This window comes from Mytilus galloprovincialis, chromosome 3, assembly GCF_965363235.1.
Source record: "Mytilus galloprovincialis chromosome 3, xbMytGall1.hap1.1, whole genome shotgun sequence".
Taxonomy (NCBI): Eukaryota; Metazoa; Mollusca; class Bivalvia; order Mytilida; family Mytilidae; genus Mytilus; species Mytilus galloprovincialis.
This window is the reverse complement of record NC_134840.1, coordinates 63,341,937-63,364,602: the sequence shown is the minus strand read 5'-3', so window position 1 is coordinate 63,364,602 and position 22,666 is coordinate 63,341,937. Positions and strand designations below refer to the sequence as shown.

General features: G+C 31.5%; 1 protein-coding gene across 1 annotated transcript; it reads right to left on the bottom strand.

Moving 5' to 3' along the window:
* Positions 1 to 2,517: 2,517 nt before the first annotated feature.
* LOC143068608 (E3 ubiquitin-protein ligase Godzilla-like) lies at positions 2,518 to 22,439 on the bottom strand. The gene is made up of 10 exons (XM_076242802.1): positions 22,319 to 22,439; positions 16,833 to 16,924; positions 14,559 to 14,639; positions 14,074 to 14,205; positions 12,892 to 12,997; positions 11,557 to 11,662; positions 11,008 to 11,155; positions 9,046 to 9,160; positions 8,078 to 8,158; positions 2,518 to 3,066 (listed from the first exon to the last, which is right to left on the bottom strand). Exons 2-10 carry the CDS (start codon positions 16,896 to 16,898, stop codon positions 2,966 to 2,968), a joined length of 936 nt encoding a protein of 311 aa, XP_076098917.1. The 5' UTR covers positions 16,899 to 16,924; positions 22,319 to 22,439; the 3' UTR covers positions 2,518 to 2,965.
* Positions 22,440 to 22,666: the final 227 nt, after the last annotated feature.

Genomic DNA, 22,666 nt, shown 5'->3' with positions numbered 1-22,666 from the left:
ACCATTATTTTATTTATTATTATTACTTTTACTGTTAAATCTGGTTTTTGTTATATCTACTTTACGTGAGTCTGCATTTATGTATGCCGTCATACGACAAAATTATTTTTATGTCTACCTGTGCGAATTTCAAACGCGCAATTTTACACCAGTAATGAAAACCTTCTATCATTCATGGGTAGACTTTACATAGATAAATTCAGCCGTATTTGACGTGAAACTGTACTTATGTGTCCCGTCATACTTTGAACCACACCATTATTTTATTTATTAGTTTTACTGTAAGTCTGTTTTTTGTTATATCTACTTTACGTGAGTCTGCATTTATGTATGCCGTCATACGACAAAATTATTATTATGTCTACCTGTGCGAATTTCAAACGCGCAATTTTACACCAGTAATGAAAACCTTCTTTCATTTATGGGTAGACTTTACATAGATAAATTCAGACGTATAAGAAAAGCAAAATGAGAATGTTAAATTTGATGTATGCTTTTTTGTGCTACTTTGTTACATTTGTTGTTTATGTAGTGATATTAAGATGATAACACAATATTGACTGTTGTACCCCTATTTTTGACATTTTTACTCTTTGAGTATGTTTGTTTTGTTCATGCATCGTTGACAATGTAATGGAATTTGATGCGACTGTCATACAAGTGAGAGGTTTAGCTAGCTATAAAACCAGGTTCAATCCACCATTTTCTACATTAGAAAATGCCTGTACCAAGTCAGGAATATGACAGTTGTTATCCATTCGTTTGATGTGTTTGGACTTTTGATTTTGCCTTTTGATTTTTGATTTTCCCTTTTGAATTTTCCTCGGAGTTCAGTATTTTTGTGTTTTTACTTTTTATAGACAATCCTGCAAATAAAAGTTATTCAACATCTGTGCCCAATTATAATAAACCCATGTATAGTCTGGAATCTTGAAGGGAAAGTTTTTATAGGATATAAAATGATTTTGCTGTAAGCAATAACAGGATAGATATGTTGGTTTTATATTGCTCAGTTCATAAAATATGTATAAATTACAAAAAATGGAAGCATATTTGTTGGATGTTCTGTTAGTTCCTTGCATTTAAATGTCAAGATAGTAAAACTAGTAATATAACAATCGGAAATGCTTTCTGGAATCAATTATTTTGAATTTTTAATGTGTTTTAAAATTGAGATCATAATATTACATTGTTTATGTCACAAATTATTGTCGGTGAATTGTAAAAAAGCAATTTTAAAAGACAATTTGATATTATACAAATAAAAGATTATTCATTAAATGTTTAGTGTTTTTTTTTTCTTTATATTAGTGCACTTTGTAACATTTATTCGCAACTTTTTAGGTTAGTGGGAGGTTTAGAACTTGACATCTTGATATCTTTATTTCCTTTTGAAATTTGATCCAATGATGACATACTGGATATTGCTTGTCCACAAAACGTCTTTGTGAATAATTAATATCAATGTTATCAGCAATCAAATCCGTGCTTTAAAGTTATTGAGAAACTACCTAATCTAGAGATGGCGTGAATCAGATATGGATACTTAAAAATTTCAAAAATCTTTTAGAGTACATACAATCTAATTAAAGTTATTGAAACATTGAATTTTCTTTTATTCACGCGGTTATTCCACATTTCAAACTAAATGACAAATTGAAAGATTTGGTCCTGCTTTGTTTAAAAAATGAATGGTCAAGGTATACACAAGTCCTAAGTATAAAGTCTTAGGGAATGGTAAGTCGTACTTTGTAAAATTAATCCTTCTGATTCAAACAAAAAAGCTTTGAAACTTACATTATCAAGATGATTGATCTCTTAATTGACATCAAACTTGATACTGAGCAGTATCCTTGAACTTCATTTTCCGTTATATATATACGATGTTTTATCACTAAATAGTACAACAATTGGTGATTATGTTAGACGCTTCTATCCAATTGAATTTGAAATTAGGGATACAACAGTCAAGTCTGTCTCATATCTTGACTAACATCTAGAAATTGACATTGAAGGTATGCAAATTAAAACGTAAACTCCGTCCGATCAGTTGAAAAACACATTGGTAATATATATTTTGCAATGATTCCTGAATGTTTATTTTGTTTTTACCAAATTCGTGCTGCTCAGGCTATAGTTGTCTATGTTGTTTTTTATTTACTATTGTTTGTCCATTGGGGTTTTTTCCCTTTTTTTTGTCATGGTATTGTTGGATTATTTTCGAATTGTATATTTCCCCTCTATATTACTTTGAGTAGATACTACATGTATCATTGTGATTTAATGATGTGTGCCTATGTTGATGTTAGTTTAGTATTGTAGATGACATAAAATTAGATAAAATGCATGTTTCATTCTCTCTGCATGTCAAAATTCAAGTAGAGTTCCTAAACGTCTCGATAGACTACGCGAATATCGCATTTTTATAAGTACACCTGTATTTTTATAGTGACATTGCTGATTTCAGGATTAAAAAAATGATCTAATGAGTTTTCAGACATTCGTACAACAAAACTATAACGTGCATACAATTTATTTGGTTTAAATATTGAGGTACAAGTTAACAAATATGAAAAATACAATCAAATGCAAACATTGGTTTCAAAACATAACGGGATAATAAATCGCAATTTTAACATATAGAAGTACATAAATAGTGAGTGCATAAAAACAATATGTGGACACCTTTCAATTTCTCATGCAATTATCCCAAATGCCTAATAGTTCGCCATACATACAGAATAACTGACATATGCGTTTAGTTACGTAGAACCTTACACATACAAACACCAAATGATAAGAAACAACGTAAATGGTTTAAAACATAAGAATAAATATTAAAAGACATTAAATAGAAAAAGATTTTTTCAACAACAATGCATATCTTGATTTGTTGATTGTCACCATTCACACATAGAAATCACAACACACACAAACAATGATTTGATTAAATATTTGTTGCATACTACACATTCTTAACATCCAAGGAAATTGACATTCTTTTACAAACAGGACAAGTTCTCTGTTTCCCAGTTAGCCACGGTTTTATACAGTGTATGTGAAATTCTGAAAAGCAAACACAATCTAATGATTCATTTATATAATCACGTTTTAAATTGCTGACGGTGCAATTTCGTAAATAATGTTAAACTGACAAGTTCTTTTCAAATTTATTAGCATCGCTATTTTTTCTTCTTTTTTTAACGCAACATTATTATCATGTTATTTATGTTATATATATTAAAATATAATTTGAAATCGTTAACGAGTGTTTTATTTAGGATAAGCATTCCTTATGCCCGCGTCACACTGTCCCGATTTTTATATACGATGGACACCCGAATGCGAAAATTGTAAGTTCGTACGAAGTTGGTCCCGATCTCGTTAAAATACCCATAAGTGACCGAAGCAAGTACGATGAATAACGAAGTCTATACGAGGGTGCCGAAAGTATATACGATAGCAATAGATGGACATACGAAGGTTAACCGAAGACGGTATTTAAGCTTCATATCTCAGCCGAAGCCTACAAGATGGATCACGAAGGCTACACGATGGATTACGATGATGGCGCGATGGCCATACGATGTCTAAAAGACGTCGTATACAGCTTACGATGCATTTAAAATATATGCCGAAGGCATCACGCGTTTTAAATTGTTTGATCAATATTGAATATATATTATATTGTACATTTAATTTTTGGTTTAATCATAAGACGGAAGACCGTGGGTATTTCCAGTTACTGAATAATTTGGTTGATTTCTAAAAAAATAGTTTATGTATCAAATATGCGTATTAAATTTACCATTTTCTGCATGTGTCATATACAAGTATAGTGTCCATATTTGTCCCCAATATGTTACATACGAGGGGATGCCACGCTCGGCATTGCCTTGTTTGAACTGTAAAATGTGTGCACTAGTCTGAATAATCACCCATAATTATGCCATGTTTACGGGTCCTACTAAAATGCGCCCGGGAGCGCCCGGGTGAAGAAAAAGCGCCCGGGGAAAAGAAAAAGCGCCCGGAGAAGAAAATATAGCGCCCGGGGAAAATATATAGATATTTTATTGGCATGAGACAACTTGGTTAAGTTATGGACATTGATTTTTATTTTTTTTTTTATTTTAGACAAGTAATTTGCAAATTCAGATAATAGACATTTGTAATAAAGCACAAAAACAAGTATGAATATTTTTAAATTTTAACAATAATTATTATGAATACTATTTCGAAAGACTGATAATAATGGATCACAGTTTATAAAAAAAAAAAGTGTTCACCATGCAGTTGCAAAAATATAAGACCTCAAGCACCGATTATTTTTAGTAACAAAATATTCATTTTGATCGAGGACAATGTCTTTCATGATTCTTCTATTACTCATATTTATATTTATTTACTTACTTATATACAATTTTGAAATCTAAAATGTAAAAGTAAAACAACACTTTAGATGTAGCATCGTACATATTCCCATTTATATTAAGGACAAAACAAGCAATGATTAGTTATTTTTTATGGAAAAAAAAAATTGTTATAAAATATTATTATTTTCTTCTCCCGGGCGCTAATTTTCTTCTCCGGGCGCTAATTTTCCTTCTCCGGGCGCTTTTTCTTTTCACCGGGCGCTTTTTCTTTTCCTTGGCGCTCCCGGGCACTTTTTAGAAGTACCGATGTTTACTGATCTATCTTAAAGGTAAGGTAATGGGTTCGTTGGTCCCTTTTATTCAAAAAGAGCTCTTTCCAGGAGAATATCATAATAATATAGACTAAAGGAAGGATGTGGGGAAAGCAACAAATGCGGCAAAATATGACATATAGAAAACAAAAATGTTTATGGAGTAAACATTCGTGTGACAACAACTCAGACGATACATAAAAAAATCAGAATAATGAAGAAAAAGTTGGTTTTTCCTATATACGTGTACCTGCAGTGTTGGTATACGAGGCGCGTTTATGATTGTTATTATGTTATTTGATAGGAAAAATTGACAAAAAATAATATTTTATTTGTAAAAGTAAATCCTGAGCCTGTAATGCCTGCTCTTATTGTTCCATTTGAATTAATAGAAACAACGCTGTCGCCTTTCTTGTTCTCATAGAATCATATGATATGAGGTCCATGTTTTGTGAACGTCTTTCTTAACTGTCGTATTAGACTGACCAGTGCATATCGCGCATGGCACTTTAAATGTATTTAAGCGCGAAAATTAACTTACATTTAGCTGGATTTATTGCCGTCGTAGTTCCATCTTGTCACCTTCGTACTTTTATTCGATGGCATCACGACGGGATTACGAGGTCTTCACGAAGTCGTGTTGCCATCGTAAGACCTTCGGTTAGCTTCGTGATTCATTCGTGTAGACATCGTAATGTCAAAACTGCCCGATGGAAACGATGGAAACACGAATGCAATACGATGTTCAAAGATGCATTCCCGGTGACATTACGATGGTGAGGATGGTGATATGAACTCAATACGAACCCTAAACATCGGACGCACCTTCGGGGATTTTTTAACATGTTAAAAAATTTAGAACCCTTCCCGAAGTTGTCCCCGAGGGCTAGAAAAAGTGGCCGATGGTTCTACGATGGTTAAAGATGGCACTACGAATAGCCCGATCTGGATACGATCAGTCCCGATTTTGAAAACACGATTATGGAAATTTTCAAAATCGGGACTGATCGTATCCAGATCGGGCTATTCGTAGTGCCATCTTTAACCATCGTAGAACCATCGGCCACTTTTTCCAGCCTTCGGGGATAACTTCGGGAAGGGTTCTAAATTTTTTAACATGTTAAAAAATCCCCGAAGGTGCGTCCGATGTTGAGGGTTCGTATTGAGTTCGTATCACCATCCTCACTATCGTAATGTCACCGGGAATGCATCTTTACACATCGTATTGCATTCGTGTTTCCATCGTTTCCTTCGGGCAGTTTTGACATTACGATGTCTAAACGAATGAATCACGAAGATACCCGAAGGTCTTACGATGGCAACACGACTTCGTGAAGAACTCGTAATACCGTCGTGTTGCCATCGAATAAAAGTACGAAGGCGACAAGATGGAACTACGACGGCAATAAATCCAGCTAAATGTAAGTTAATTTTCGCGTTAAAATACATTTAAAGTGCCATGCGCGATATGCACTGTTCAGTCTAATATGACAGTTAAGAAAGACGTTCACAAAACATGGAGCTCATATCATATGATTCTATGAGAACAAGAAAGGCGACAGCGTTGTTTCTATTAATTCAAATGGAACAAGAAGAGCATCTATTACAGGCTCAGGATTTACTTTTACAAATAAAATATTATTTTTTGTCAATTTTCCATATCAAGTAACATAATGAAAATCATAAACGCGCCTCGTACACCAACACTGCAGGTACACGTATATAGGGAAACCAACTTTTTCTTCATTATTCTGATTTTTGTATGTATCGTCTGAGTTGTTGTCACACGTATGTTTACTCCATTACCATTTTGTTTTCTATATGTCATATTTTGCCGCATTTGTTGCTTTCCCCACATCCTTCCTTTTGTCTATATTATTATGATATTCTCCTGGAAAGAGCTCTTTTTTAATAAAAGGGATCAACGAACCCATTACCTTACCTTTAAGATAGATCAGTAAACATGGGCATAATTATGGGTGATTATTCAGACTAGTGCACACATTTCACAGTTTAAACAAGGCAATGCCGAGCGTGGCATCCCCTCGTATGTAACATATTAGGGACAAATATGGATACTTTATTTGTATATACACATGCAGAAAATGGTAAATTGAATATGCATATTTGATACATAAACTATTTTTCTAGAAATCAACCAAAACATTCAGTAACTGGAAATACCTTTAATATTGTCTTTAGAACCAGCAGGTAAAAAAATGAACAACCAATTCCTGTGTATTATGCTATTTCAAGGAGAAAAAACAAGTCCATCTGCATGACCTTGACCTTTGGCCTTGAACGTAAAAAATGTCAGATCATTACAAGAAGGAACAATATACCAAATCTGGTTAAAATCTTTTGAAGCATATTGGTTTTAGAGTGTCCACAAGGGTGATATTGCCTTGTATTACAACTGCCACTATGACCTCGACCTTTGAACTTTAAAGTCAATAGCGCTTAAGATATTCTTAACGAGTAACACCATACCAAGTTTTGAGCATTTTGGGTCTAGAGTGTCAATAACAATTTTATATATACGCAACTTACATGTAGTAGGCGAGGGGATAATAAACTAAGTTTTATAAGAATTAGACAAAAAGATCGATTTCCCGCCATGCATGGCAGACTTGTACAGAAACGATATGTTGTCGAAATTCTGTTCGTATCTTTTAGACATCGTATGGCCATCGCGCCATCATTGTAATCCATCGTGTAGCCTTCGTAATCCATCGTGTAGCCTTCGTGATCCATCGTGTAGGCTTCGGCTGAGATATGAAGCTTAAATACCCGTCTTCGGTTAACCTTCGTATGTCCATCTTTTGCTATCGTATATAATTTCGGCACCATCGTATAGACTTCGTTATTCATTGTACTTTCTTCGGTCACTTTTTGGTATTTTAACGAGATCGGGACCAACTTTGTACGAACTTACAATTTTCGCATTCGGGTGTCCATCGTATATAAAAATCGGGACAGTGTGACGCGGGCATAAAGACAAGACGGTCTTGAAAATTTATTGTATATTCGTTTTACACTTTCTTTTAGAATAAGAATATTTTTTTTCGATTTCTTCATTTAGTATCGTTCTATAGCATATAGAGAATGAAAAGGAAAAATGAGCCAAAGAGCAGCAAAGGTTATTAAACGCAGCGAGATAATCCCTAACCCGTATGCTGTCCACTGAACAATACTATATACTACTTTTCCATTTTACTCGGCTTTTCAATTGGCTCATACAAACCCACTGTAAACATTCTTGCTTAAAATATCAATCGCATAATAGAATCATCCGAGATATTTAAAATTGTGATGTAATGGCGCCGTAAATTAAGTGTGTAGTTCCAATAAGAAAACACCTTTGCTGGATTAGTCTATAATATATGTACCTACCATGTTCACAGGGTAATATCCATATCTTATCTTTCTCAATAAAATCGTCTAAACACACTGGGCAAGTTTCGTATCTGTGGTCTGTAACAGAAAACGGTGCAGGTTTTATGAATGAGACAAAAGATACGAAAGGATTACCAGTAATCAAAAGAAAATAGACGAAACATTACATGTAACAAAAAGAAATACGTCGAAAAGACAAATAACAGTCTACTACAAACATTAACGGTACCAATGTGTCTGCATCAGATACCAATTTCGACAATAAATGTCACTTAAGTGATGCTTGAGGCCAAAATATTTAGAAAAACAGCAAATAATAACACAAAATCCATATTAATCTGCTTAACGTTACTCTTAAAACTAAAGACAAAGAAAGACGGACCCTATTAAAACAAATATTGATTTTAAACATTCTCAGTGATTTGATATTTATACCCAATCTTGGCCTTTCTCATAATAAGCAAAACAACAACAAAAATAGTCTTTTCAAATTTCATTTTGATATTCGTTCTTTATGTCATCAAATTACTATAGAATTAATATTTTATTGCTAAATGTTTCTATATACATTATTATTGATTTTTCTTAAATTAATAAACCATGATATTGCAAATGCCAATAAATCGGCATTCGCTAAGAGCGGTTTAGAAATTTACATATTATGTAATTATACTTATTTGAATATTGTTGCAAAATGAATGTAAAAAAAACTCATCAAAGATACTAGGTTCATATGTTGACCTCTTAATTTGTTCACATGTGTTAATTTTTTGGGGTAAATTTATCATTAGCGTATACCAAAACTGTCTTTTTTTTTAATCCTTGAATTCATTTAACATTACATGTCATATGATAACAAGGATGGTGTGCCATCATAATCAAAATTATTGACAAACGGAAATACAACGATTAAATTAAAAGAGAAAAATATAGGGGAAAATTACGTAGTTTATTGTGTAACACACCTTTTGTGAATTTTGTCATTCTGATTGGACTTTCGTGGGCTTCTTTTCTGTTTGTTTTTAAACATTTAGGTGTTCTAAGAGTATTTGTAGAGGTCCTTCGTCTTTGGTCGTACTTCTGAAATAGAAAATATTGATATTGATTTTTAATTTGTCTTTTTTCCTCTCTGTTAGTCATATTACGCTTTCTAATTTTAATGAGTACCAATTGAAAGACTAGTCATCAAACAAATATATTGTTGTCATATTCAGTCTGTTTTATCAATGTTATGCCTACGACATTGATACTTTTATAAGGTACGTGTATTTTCTTTTTATAGTTTTATATAGATAAGAATTTGAGAAAGATAACGAAATTTAATGTCTATGGAACAATAAAAAAAAAGAATTTCTTCAAAATGACAAGAAAGTTCACAGGATAAAACCATTATTTTTATGGTTTCACAATAACTCGTTTCATCAAATATTTCTAAACTCTCATTCTCCTTATAAAAAAATCTCTCCGAGTGTGTTAGTACGTTTGCGCTGATTTTGAAACCTGATAACTTCAGACTTTTCCAATGATATAAAAACTTGAAACGTGACTTGGATGGATACAAGGTTATTAAACTTCCTAAAGCACAGGGCTTGCCTTACAAATAAACCTACAGACTTTTTACATTTTCAAGCCATACAAAATCTGTGTTGGCTACAATACTAATTACAATTGTAAAGTTTCTACTCAAATGGAAAGAATAAATAACCAATACGGAAACTATTTTTTTTTAGAAAGTAAGTTACACCAAGCATCAGGCTATATCGAATTAGTTCCATGACTGAAGTAGGAAATCTTAATGATCCATGTGAAATATTAGATGTTCAAACATGTCATGTTTAAAGTTATTTAATCCTAAATGCGCTGAAATAAATAACGATTAATTTGTGTGATTGTAACAAATTCAATTAAATACTTAGAATTTCTAAAAATATATCTAACTATATTAACATGAGCTAAAGCGGTTAATAAATCGCATATGAAACTAGTTATGCCATCCTATTGACACCTTTATTTATTACCGACCGGTAACAGACTTCATCTGAAAATGATAAGTTCTAAAAACAAAACAATCCTATTTGCACCTTTATTTATCACCGCCGGTAACTGACTTAGCCTAATTTAAAACAACAATACTAACAGTACATCATATAATTATAGTCCATTCGAACCCCCAATACATAAAAGGTGTTCACTGCAATATTTATTTTTTAAGATTTTTAAATAACAATGATCATTAAATTAGAATTTGTAAATAGTAATTAAATGATTAAGTAAGGTTACAACTGGTTTCGCTTCATAAAACTACATAGACTTTCTTTGTACTGATATTCCTACTTGCTGATTAAAAACCACCAAAGTACAATGAATTGTAGCTGACTAACTTCTAGGCAAATAGTAGAACTCGCCTGTAGTTATCACTTTCAGAGAACATATGACTTTTTTTTTAATTTTTAATTTTGGGTCATGAATGCTTTTCAACTACGTACTGTTTTTGGCCTTTTTAACTTTTCTGATTCGAGTGACACTGGTGAGTCTATTGTAGAAAGAAAATGCACGTTTACCGTATCAAATTTCAATCCTGGTTTCTATGATAAGGTTATTAACTGTTAAATCAAGCAAGACTACATTCACTGTTTTTGAGCTCAGAATGAGCAGATGTGTAAAAAATGTATCGTTACTTTTGAGATGTTGCTGTCTGGACTTTTCTAGTTGAAAAAATCAAAGTTTCATAATACGCTTGATATTTTTTTATCGCAATACATATTTTAAGTTTATACTTTTACCATAAAAACACTTCCAATTTACAACAGTATTTCGATTTGCATCCATATACAAACTCATTTCAATGAATCGGGGTCTCAATTACCACATGAAGAGTATAGTGTACCTAATAGTTATTTGTTCAGCTTAATCCTTGGTAAACTTACAACTTTACAAGTACAGCATACTACGACAAAGACTAATGGTACTGTCAACACCAGATTTCCCCAAAATACAAAAGCCGGAGGATTCGACTCATCTGAATCTGAGTCGGAATCAGTAGATACCTTACCGTCTTTTATTTGTACCAAGTACCTGTAATTGATAAAGATTTTAATAAGACAAACAAATATGTAAATTAATGTGTTGTAAAGGGACCCTCAACTGTTAACACAATATTTAGCTCAAGCACATTTAAGAAAACTCGTGCTATTTTCTAATTTATCACATTCCATTAGTTAGATTTTCCAAAGATTATATATATAACCAAAAAGAAATCAAAGTATTTCATTTACCCCAAAAACATGAAAGTAAGTGTTGTCTGTTGAACGTTGTTGTTTTTTTTTTTTCAACATATATGTCAATTTATAATTTTTAACCAAATTTAAAAGACTTTTAGATTTGTAAAACTTTTAGATTTGTACAAGACTGGTTACAAAGAAATAACTACTAAAATGATCATGACTAAATAGCTTGTTTGATAAGTTAACACAAACCTTGAACTATTTCTAACATCATTTCTGAGATCATACTCTTTTAATGATATTCCATCCTTATATCCAATAAATACAGATGGAATAGTAATATTCTTGCTGTTGTTTCCTGTAAAAAAAAATGAGTATATTTATACATCAAATTTTCAGTACCACAAAATAAAAAGTATAACTAAACGTTTGTAACGTAAACATGGTAAATAGTAAATGCAAAACAAAACCAGATATTGGCATATGATTACAACTGTATCTATTATTTTTTGTAGGGCTTTTATTGCGTTATACTAAATACGTTTGATTCCAATAATAAGTTTATCAACCTTTCCTGGATTGGTTTTGTAAACCACATGCATCTTGTTATATTATAACTGATAATACTAGTTTGGACTGATGTTGGAGACTCGGGTGATATTGAGAAGGACATCTATAAAGCATTAAAAATATATTGTGATAGTTATCAGTATACACTTTAAAGAAAAAATAGAATTCTCAAGTTACAAAATTAATTATTTTGATAAGTCCATTAGTGACGTTCTTATTTCATTTATGTTTCTATCTGAAATTAATCTTTTTTCAAAATTTAACACTATAATGGGGAAAATTGGGATTCAGCATACTATTTTGACGTCTGCTTGACCACAATATGTTTTCATCAAATTGGAGATCAAAAGGATATCTTTTAGAAAGAAAAAAAACATACCCCCTACCCAATAACTGGTCGTTCCTTATCTAATCTATCAACCAACAATAATTCTCAATTTAAAGATATTAGGACAAATCTGTAAATTTTAAATTGAAATAGACAATTTTGTCAGATTGATATATGACAGACGTTATACAACAAAATAAAAACTAAAACAAACACAACACAAACTAAACCAAGGAAAGATTCAAGTTCTCCAACAATTTTAACAGTTTTTCTCCACAAATGAATACTTGCATTAAATGAAACAATCTCCTTAATAACGTGCGTCCGAAGCGCTGTTCTGAAATACCTGTTCCAGAACGATGAAAGCCAGGAGTCGTAGATGCAATAAAACGTTGAAAGCTATATGATTAGAACAAACCTATAATTGTCAAATTCATCTAAATTCTGACCGGACATGACTGCGAACTTGATACATCCCACACAGCCAAACGGATGCCCCGTTTTGACAAGTTTTTACTGCCGGTCGGGAGAAGACCAAGTGATCATATTTCGTTTCCCCAATCACCCTGGTGATGAGCACTTTTGACTTGTTATTGATTACGATTTATTTGAAATGTATGATTGCACTCAGACTGGCTAAACACACCGTCAATATCATTGAAGCTAAATGTTATAAATATTAAACCTACCCGATACTCCATTGGCTGTCATCTCGAATACGGAATTGGAATTAGGCATTGAAATGTTATTATGTACTATCACAGCATTATAATGTAGTTTCTGTGCAGCGAGTACCTACATGTAAAGACATTAAATACAAAATTATCTTTTTTTTCTCCATTTTTCTTTCATATTTTCTCAAAAAGTCGACTATTTAACATAATTAATATTATAATTGAGAGGTTTAGCGCTATAAAACCAGGTTCAATCCACCATTTTCTATTTTGAAAATGCCTGTACCAAGTCAGGAATATGACAGTTGTTGTCCATTCGTTTGATGTGTTTTGTCATTTGATTTTGCCATTTGATTAGGAACTTTACGATTGAATTTTCCTCGGAGTTAGCAATTTTTGTAATTTTTACTTTTTAGTGAAAAAAAAAACAAATATTCATAAAAAAGTTAAGTAAGTATAGATCTATCACCTAATCCTGTCATTTTTTTAAAGATGCTTCTTTGATATTCGTGTTGTTGTGTTATTAGAACTATTTCGAATCAATTTTTGTTTTCGAGCTGACTATTAGATATGTTTTTATTTTAATCAAATGATTTTTATTTTTTATACAATCATGTTGTTTAAAGTAAAGATAGTTCGCATTTTTCATTTTGTAAATATGATATTTTTGCATTCATATTATACAGAAACACATTTCAATTTAAAATACTATTATACTAATATGAACAAATGTGTTTCCCCCCGTTTCTTTATAATAAGCGTTTACCTTCTTGCATCTTCTTCATTCATAAAAACAACGCAAGACAACATAGAAGCAAACACTAATAAAGGAAAATTCAACCAATACAATGAATCAGCTATCAAACAGTAAAATCACAAAAAAATACTGAACTCCGCAGAAATTCAAAACGGAAAGTCCCTAACAAATGGAAAAATCAATTAAAGCTCAAACATAACAAACGAATGGATAACAACTGTGACAGTCTTATTCCTGGCTTGATATAGGCATTTTCTTATGTAGAAAATGGTGGATTAAACCAGGTTTTATAGCTAGCTACCTATAAAAAATCAAATCAATGTATGTATGCTGAGTGTATTTACATTTGAAATAAAAATTAGACAACAACATTGATAATACTGCATATTAAAATTAAAACAACCATGGTGTAAATAGTGATTGATAATCCTACTTCATACCATATTGACAAATTCACAACCTTGTCGTTCCATCAATGCTATCCATACTGTACTGCTGTCGATCCAAGGCGGTGACGGTTCATAGTAGTGACATGAACCTTTAGAAACTGGTTTCAAATATTTCAAGAATCCCTAAAACATGTATAATATTATAAATAATGTACCTTGGAAATATTTAAATGTTTGAATATAGATGACAGATGTACTATAGAGTTTTGTGTACTATCGCTTTTTTTTATTTCATTTTTTGTTTGCTTCATGATTATTTTTGTCCTCCACCATTTTTGTATGATTCTCTATTTTTATAATGATTCGCATATCGTGTATCCGATATATAGTTAAACTGTTTAAATTCAGATGTTTTTTTTTTCTTTTCTACGTTACTTTTCATTCAATTTATAACATTTAAATTCATCTCAGGTGTTGTCATATATAGCTTTTTATTAGTTGAATAATAAAATAGACTATTAAAACAATCTTTTTACCTTGATTCCTGTGTCTGGTAAACTATCACCGAAGCCTGCAGGGTGGTCACGATATGATTCAACAATATCTTCGGAAAAAATCTGCAAAAACAATGTTGGTATAATTTCATGTTTGACTCTTTATGTCGTCCGAAAATAAATATTTAAAAAGTTTTTAACTAAGCATGCAACTTGATCACGTAAACTATTGAGGTATATTACTAGCATTGAATAGCGTTGAGTTAGCCACATGAGCCGGTCAGAAGAGATATAGTCTGGGGCATAAGTCTCATAGAATACCTTAAGGAGGGGTCAAATAAATATATATGCAATGCTTTCGTAGTAATGTACGAAATTGTTTTATCAAGAAGCGATTGCTTATTGAAGCATTACCTTATTTTTAAAGTTTATAATCGTTTTTAGTTATTCATCTGATATTATTTCATGATTGCCGGCTATAGCTTGGTTGTCAACTTGATACTAGTAAAATAAAGGATTCCATCATATCTCACGTCCGACAATTATAACCCCAATGCAGACGCGATCTTCTGGCTATGGTTGACGCATAGTTACATGTAGCTATGTACAAGTGGTATCTAACACTGTTTTTTGGAGAGTGCAACGCTTTCTTTATAAATACTGTTCACAACTAATGTGTTCGACGAGTCATCGAATGTGTCTAGGTCTATTTTAATGTCAACGTGCTGCTCATATACAACATTCATCTTTTCAGTCATATTTTAAATTCTTCCACTTCAATTCGAGTTAAAAATCATCTAGAATTGTCACTAGTTAGAATTTTGATTGTACTGTAGAGTTCTTATCATATTATGATATCAAATCTTATTTTTTTACGGTAATGTTGTTTGAATCGCTCGTAAATATATATAGACACGATCACGTTAACTCATTCATCATTTAGTTATTCTTATAGGATATCAAATTACCATCGTAGTAAATATTGTCTTTTTGGTACTCACATTTATTTGTTTTTATGAAATAAAACATAACAAAATATGCATTGCTATAAATTTATGAAAACTTATGGTTCTACATCCTGTGTTTATATATGTATTTGTATGTTAGTATAGCACAAGTATTTTTTCTCAGATTGCTAATGACGTCTTTTTTCTCAATTAGGTTGATGTGTACTGACTGGTACCTGACCCTGGGTCAACACGATTCATCTATTAGACCAAATGAATATATGCGTGTTTCCTATTTCCCTACCTATCTGGTATTTTAGGCTTAGAAATAGCCTACAGAACCTGAAAGTGTCTTTTTTTGGGGTCATTTTTCAATAAGCACTGTTAAAGCCAGAATTTGTCTCCCATAGACTCAATGTAAAAAAAAAAAATAAAAGAATTCCCTACCTACCTACATTATTATTTTCAAAGATGTTATAGGAAACACACATATTATTTTATTTGGCCTTCGTTTTTATTGGCATTGAACTAGTGTTTTCACTTTGAGTATTTTGGGGACTATTATACTGTGTACTAAGTATAATATCCTCAGGTATTTTGTCTTCATCTTAGATTTTTGTTTATGCTCCGTACCTGAGAGAGGGTTTGCAGCTCAAACATGTGATAAACATCGCCAAATTTCAATGTATGCCGGTCCAAAGTCAGGAGCCTATAATTCAGGTGTGGGTCAGTTGTCATTCGTGTTATGGCTGAATGTAGCGTACAACTGTGTGCGTTTTATTTATGGATTAAGCCCTCAAAGACAACTTCTTTTTTTTTTAAATTAATTAATTGATTTTGACTTTATTGGATAATTTTTGTTCTACTATTTCATATTGAAATTCTCCACGAGTAACAAAGCAACAATGTCAAATTAGTGTTTTTTATTTTTCTATTTTAATGAACAACTAGTAAAGCGAATGAACATGAAAAGTGCAATAGAATGTGAAATTGGAATTACTTTAATAGCTCGGCAGTATTAATCTTCATCTATATGCACTCAAGATAAAAAAAAAAACAAAAAAAAAAACAGTTTATCAATGAAGTGTGACATTTCGTGATAGTTTGGAAGTATTGTACAGTAATTACTTCCGCGAGATAAATGTTAAACTTCATGATAGTTTTCATTTAAAATGCAACATAATTATTCTAGCGGAAGTAATTACTAGTCATTCATGAATTTAACCTACTTATTGCACGAAATGAAATTTATATAATTAATGGTCCAAAATATGACATCAATGACATTCGGTAACGAGGCAAGTTAAAAGTCGTAAAAACATACCAAATCAACCCTAATTGGCTGACGGCAGACGGCACACGAACTTACATGAACGACATTGACAGAACAGCAAACTGGAACAGCCAATATAGAAAAGAGTAACAAGCCAAACATAACTCAACCCGTAATCATTCTGTTTTCTGAAATATAAAAGCAGATTTATTAATACTGGTATTTGACAATCTATTGTGAACAATAAATCATTAAGATTTAAAGATGAACCTACTAGCTAGGAGAGTTTTTGGAATTTTTGTCATATGTTTGGACCCCTTGGGTTTTTTCCTACGATACATGGTAAAATATTTCGCCCCATAATAACTATGTTTCTGTTCATATAAAACTTCAAAAAGGTCATTTACAAAAATTTAAGCAAATTCTATATTTCTTTTCCTAAATAATACTAACGCAACTATAAGATAATAGTCCGACTCAGCCTTTTGTCGCATTTTTTTGTTTAAATCACATAATTTGAAAAGGTACGCCTTTATCTATCAATATGTTTAGCTTATGTTTTCCCTTATGTAATGCTTTACTGATTTATAGTATACATTTTGAATTTTTCTTGATTTTCTTTAATTACACCCAAGTACATTCTTAATACGAATCGTTTGCCATTTTGGGGCTTTTCTAAATTATATGTGGTACTGGTTTTGCTCATAGTTGAAGCCATTGTGGTGACCTATAGTTGATAACATACGTCAGTTGGTCTCTGGTAGATAGTAACTGTTATCGCATAGGCATCATACCACATCTTCTTATTTTATAACAATTATTCAAGTTGGCTTCGCTGATTTCCTAATCGTTTATTTATTCATCGTTTCATCATAACTATGTTTAAATGTAACTTCTCTTTTTGTTTTATTTTGTAATATGTTAGATGTTTGCTAAGCTAGGACACTTCCTTTTCCTCTGATGAAGACTTAGATTGGAAAAATGTTTTATTCATTACCGATTTTGTGAGACTAAATTTGATATTTTTATTTGTCTTATTGTAATGTGACAGCGACATGAATCTTATTTATCAAATAGGGTTTGTCTGACTGAATCTGTAAAAGGTTTCCGAGCTATGTTAAAAGCTTCAAAACTTGGTCGTCATCAGAACACAAAAAGGAATTCCATAATTCCATAGTTTTTATATCGTTCATTGAATTTTGTAAAACAATCCTCTTGTGAATATGTCGTGATTCATAAACTAGAAATATAGAATAACAATTTGCATCTACTGAAATGAACATGTTTAAATATTTATTACGTACAAAGTTACTTATTATGAACTTGTCGACTCAGAATAAAAAAACCAATCAACTAACCTTTTATTGTATCCTGACGTTTTCTCACCATAATTATTATTCGGTAAGGTATACTATAAAACTAATGTTCATATATGTCTTAATGAAATACATGTACTAAACAGCTTTGATCCCACGGTTATTTCTTTTTACAAAAATTTCCATAAAAGCTAACTTTCACCTTGTCAATTCAAATATGTAATAAAACATATACCTGCATTTGCTACTTTTAGAGATGAATGGGTTCCAAATTTCAGACGATTACTACAAATGTTAGTTTCTTGGACTTTTCTATCCTTTCAAGACATATCTAAGACTAGTCTAAACCCGAAACTTTCTGTATGGGTCTGTTCAGTCTGGAGTCTGTAATTCAGTCGTTATCGTTTGTTATTGTATATGATATTTGTTTTTCGTTCATTGTTGTGTGCATAAATCATGCCTTTAATTTTCTCACTTGAATTGTTTCACAGTTCTCAATTCGGGATCTTTAATAGCAGACTATGCGATATGGGTTTGCTCATTGTTGAAAGACGTACAGTAATCTATACTACTTGTAAACTTCTATGTTATTTTGTCTCTGGTGGAGAGTTGTCTCATTGGCAATCATACCAAATCTTTTTATTTCTATACCGGGTCCCAACGTTTTGTTTCATAAGATAGACACAAGCAGATTTTGTCTTAAACATTTTAAATTTGTGTACCAATTCTTTGGGAAAAAAATTATATATATATGTTCGTAATTCTACTGAGAAAAAGAAAAAACGTATTTTTTGCTGTTTCTTTATTCAATTTAAAAAAATAAAATAGAAGATTTGTTTATAAAGATTGACAAAAAAACTTCATACATAATCAAAACAATTGTTTTTGGGGCTATTTTTTAAAGAGGGGTTGATGTTCTCGTTTTCAATCTAATGATAAAAATCAGTCGACAGTGCATCCTTTCCAGATATTTTAAAATGTTTCGTCCCCTGTAACTCTATTGTAGAGGAAGCTATAGGGTAAACTTACCTCGAATTTATTTCACACTAAGGCCATTGGCAAAATGTTTTTCAATCTTAAAGTTTGTTTAAACTTACTGTATCATAGCTCTATGTGTGTACTTTGCTGGTCTTAACAATATTACAACCAAATGCTCCGCAGGGCTCAACTTTATACGACCGCAGAGGTCGAACCCTGAACGGTTGGGGCATGGACACAACATTTAAGCTGGATACAGCTCTGAATTTGGATTGTGATTAAATAGTTGACACAGCATAGGTTTCTGACAGAATGAATGAGGTCTAATGAACTAATTTTTTTTTTTTTGCTTTTGAGAAATTTACTATGCTGTTGAATATTAATCCTCTCAAAGAAAAAATATTTGAAGAAATTTTCTTTTTTAAAATTCTAAAATCTGAAATGATAAAAAAAAATTGACCCCACCCCATTTTTTTTTCACTTCCTCCTTTCCCTTATTCCAAAAATGATCTCAATTCAAATTTCTAATGGAGTTTGCAACAATAACTACTCATTTAAATACATCATAAATTATTCAAATATAAAATGTCATACAGTCATGGTTAAAATTAATATTAATTAATAGTAACTTCTAAAAATATAAATGGGGAATGTGTCCAAAAGGATACAGATGATGCACCCGCTAGCATATAACGTTATAAAGGGACATTACTCAAGAACTGTAAAAGTGAAGCTGCCAAAAATTGAACTTTGACTGAGTTTAGAGGTATTAAGCATTATATACACATTTCATTAAATTTAGTTGAGACAAACTTATAATAAGTCAAGAGAACAGAAACTAAAAAATCTTCGATTTTTCCACTTGTAAAGGGGCATAACCCTAGAATGGTAATCAAAGTGCCTGTAATCACTGAATGGTAAAGATTGCTTTAATTTACCAGTTGGTAGTAAAGTGAATATTGCATTGTATATTGTATATACCATTGATTTAAGTTGATTCAACTTCTATTCTGGACAAAGAAAGATAACTCCAATTTTCAAAGAAGATTATATAAAGCATTGGTTTTAGGTGATTCAACAACCATACTGGACAAAGAAAGCTAACTCCAATTTATTGACATGAAACTACAAAAATGCTTGTTTTTGGCCCTTTATTCCTAGACTGTTTGCCCCATAAACCTTAGAATATATCTCAACCTTCTACTTATGGTATTAAACATTGTGGTACAATTTCAGAACAATTGAAATACTTATACACAACTTATTGTTCTGACACTAGATAAATGCTATTTTTGGGCCCTTTGGGCCCCTAATTCCTAAAAATTAGGGACCATAACCCCCAAAATATATACCAAGCTTCCTTTTGTGGTTATAAACATTGTGTTAAAATTTTATTGATTTCTGTTTTCTTATACTAAAGTTATAATCTGGAAACCATCGACGACGATAACGTGATACCAATATACGACCGCAAAAAAATTTGTGTTCGCATATTGGTATCACGTTATCGTCGTCGATGGTTTCCAGATTATAACTTTAGTAAAAGAAAACAGAAATCAATAAAATTTTAACACAATGTTTATAACCACAAAAGAAAGCTTGGGATATATTTTGGGGTTATGGTCCCTAATTTTTAGGAATTAGGGGCCCAAAGGGCCCAAAAATAGCATTTATCTAGTGTCAGAACAATAAGTTGTGTATAAGTATTTCAATTGTTCTGAAATTGTACCACAAGTATAAAAATAAGATGTGGTATGATTACCAATGAGACAACTATCCACTTTCAGAGTTCAATGAAGTGGAAGTAAGCGATAATAGGCAATCTAACGACCATCAACAAGAAGAAAAAAGATTAAAAATACAAACGCCTCGGAATAGCCATACCGTAAATTTTTGTATACATTTGTATATCCTAAATAAAAAGTGTATAAAAAGGGCAGCCTTTAAGTTATCCAAACCCATATTTGGGGGGGGGGGGGGGTAAGAAACGTTATATACATGTATTTTCTTTGGGAACACAATGTAAGACATTAAGTAAAAACAATTTACACTAAACACTGTTGTGTCAACTATCACACTGCTATTTTTCAATAGCTACAAGTACTCCTATATTATAACTTTATACACTTAATAGGAAACATCTGTCAACAGTTTGTTTTTTTCGGGTTCAAGGATTTTTCCACAATGATTATGATAATTTTAAATGTATACTTGTGATGATGCATTAAGCGGTCTGTAAACATGTTTACAAAACTTTCAATCAAAATATTATGATTATGGGACGACAGGTTGGATTTGATTTTTCTTTCTTGGGGAGGGAGGAGGCATAAACATATTTATAATGAATATCCTGACTTGGTGAGAGCTAAAAAATATATTTTTCAAGAGACAAGAAGAAAACGAATATTCTAGAACTAAAATGCAATATGCCGAAACCAATTGTGTAAAAATACCCCCTCCTACCAGAATATTAAATATCAAATGGTTGTCCCCTTACTAAGAAAACACTTACCAATGTTTCAGAGTGTAAGACTTGCAGAAAAAACCTTTCTGATACTTGATTGACGTAGTTGTTTTACTATCATGTATCTTTCAAAGTTATCTTTAGTTATTTATTTTATGCTATACCATGCTCCCGGAATTCGAATAGGGGTTTTTCAACAGGACATAAAACTTTACAAAACACTTCCGTATAGTTTTATTAGGATGTTTGCTTTAACTCGGTGGAAAAGTTCTAAATGAACATTTCTTCAGAATAAAAACACGCAATATGTTCGGAAATCGTAGAAGTTAAACAATATAACATAATATATTATTTCTTGAACAATCCGTGTCGGGAAATTATTCATTGGAAAACGCGGAAATTAACTTTGAAGTCATTATTATTAACCAGGTAAAAATATACGCTATACACATGCGCGCCAGGTAAAAAATGAAAATGAATATTGACCGAGAAAACATTATATATAATTCTTTTTCTATTGTTCTTCCATTTTCTACAAAATAAATAAAATAAGAAAAAGATAGAGCTCTTCCTTCACCTCTTGCGTATAATAGCATTTTGAAATGTATGAATTAGTTCAATGACCGAGGTTTTGCTTGGCTTACATGTTGTCAAACGTGAATATTGCATATTATATTTATATCAAATTCAAATGATTGTAATTAATCATTAAAATAAAATGAAACAAAACAAGTAATTACAAACATTCAAAAATTATCTAACAGTGAGTGATATTACATGTATAAATATACATGTAACATCATTATTTACAATATTACACTCACCCGTTTGTGTACCTACAAGTTCCAATCGATTGTATACGTGATTATAAATAGTATTACAAAGAATCTACCTTTAAACGGATATATATTTATATTTATATATGCTTGGTGGACATTTCGTAAGAACAAAGAACGTCATTATAACAAAAGCTTCTTTAAATCCGAAACTGCAAGTCATTATTACATGCTGCGAAACGGAACAGTAAAGTATAGAAATTAAAAATATATATATATATTAGTATAGACTCATAAACATATTCCAAAAGGTCTTCCCAAATACAGCTAAGGTAATCTACTCATGGAGTCGAAAATCCTTAGTATTTAAAAAAAAATGTAAAATGTTCGTTTATA

Bases quoted from the DNA above. Each gene is read 5' to 3' on its own strand.
- LOC143068608 (XM_076242802.1), bottom strand. From the start codon at position 16,898: ATGTTTGGCTTGTTACTCTTTTCTATATTGGCTGTTCCAGTTTGCTGT. The intron at 12,998-14,073 runs GTATGAAGTAGG...CTTTACATGTAG, and splicing joins GTTGTGAATTTGTCAATATG to GTACTCGCTGCACAGAAACT. The intron at 3,067-8,077 runs GTAGGTACATAT...TTTGCTTTTCAG, and splicing joins GATATTACCCTGTGAACATG to AATTTCACATACACTGTATA.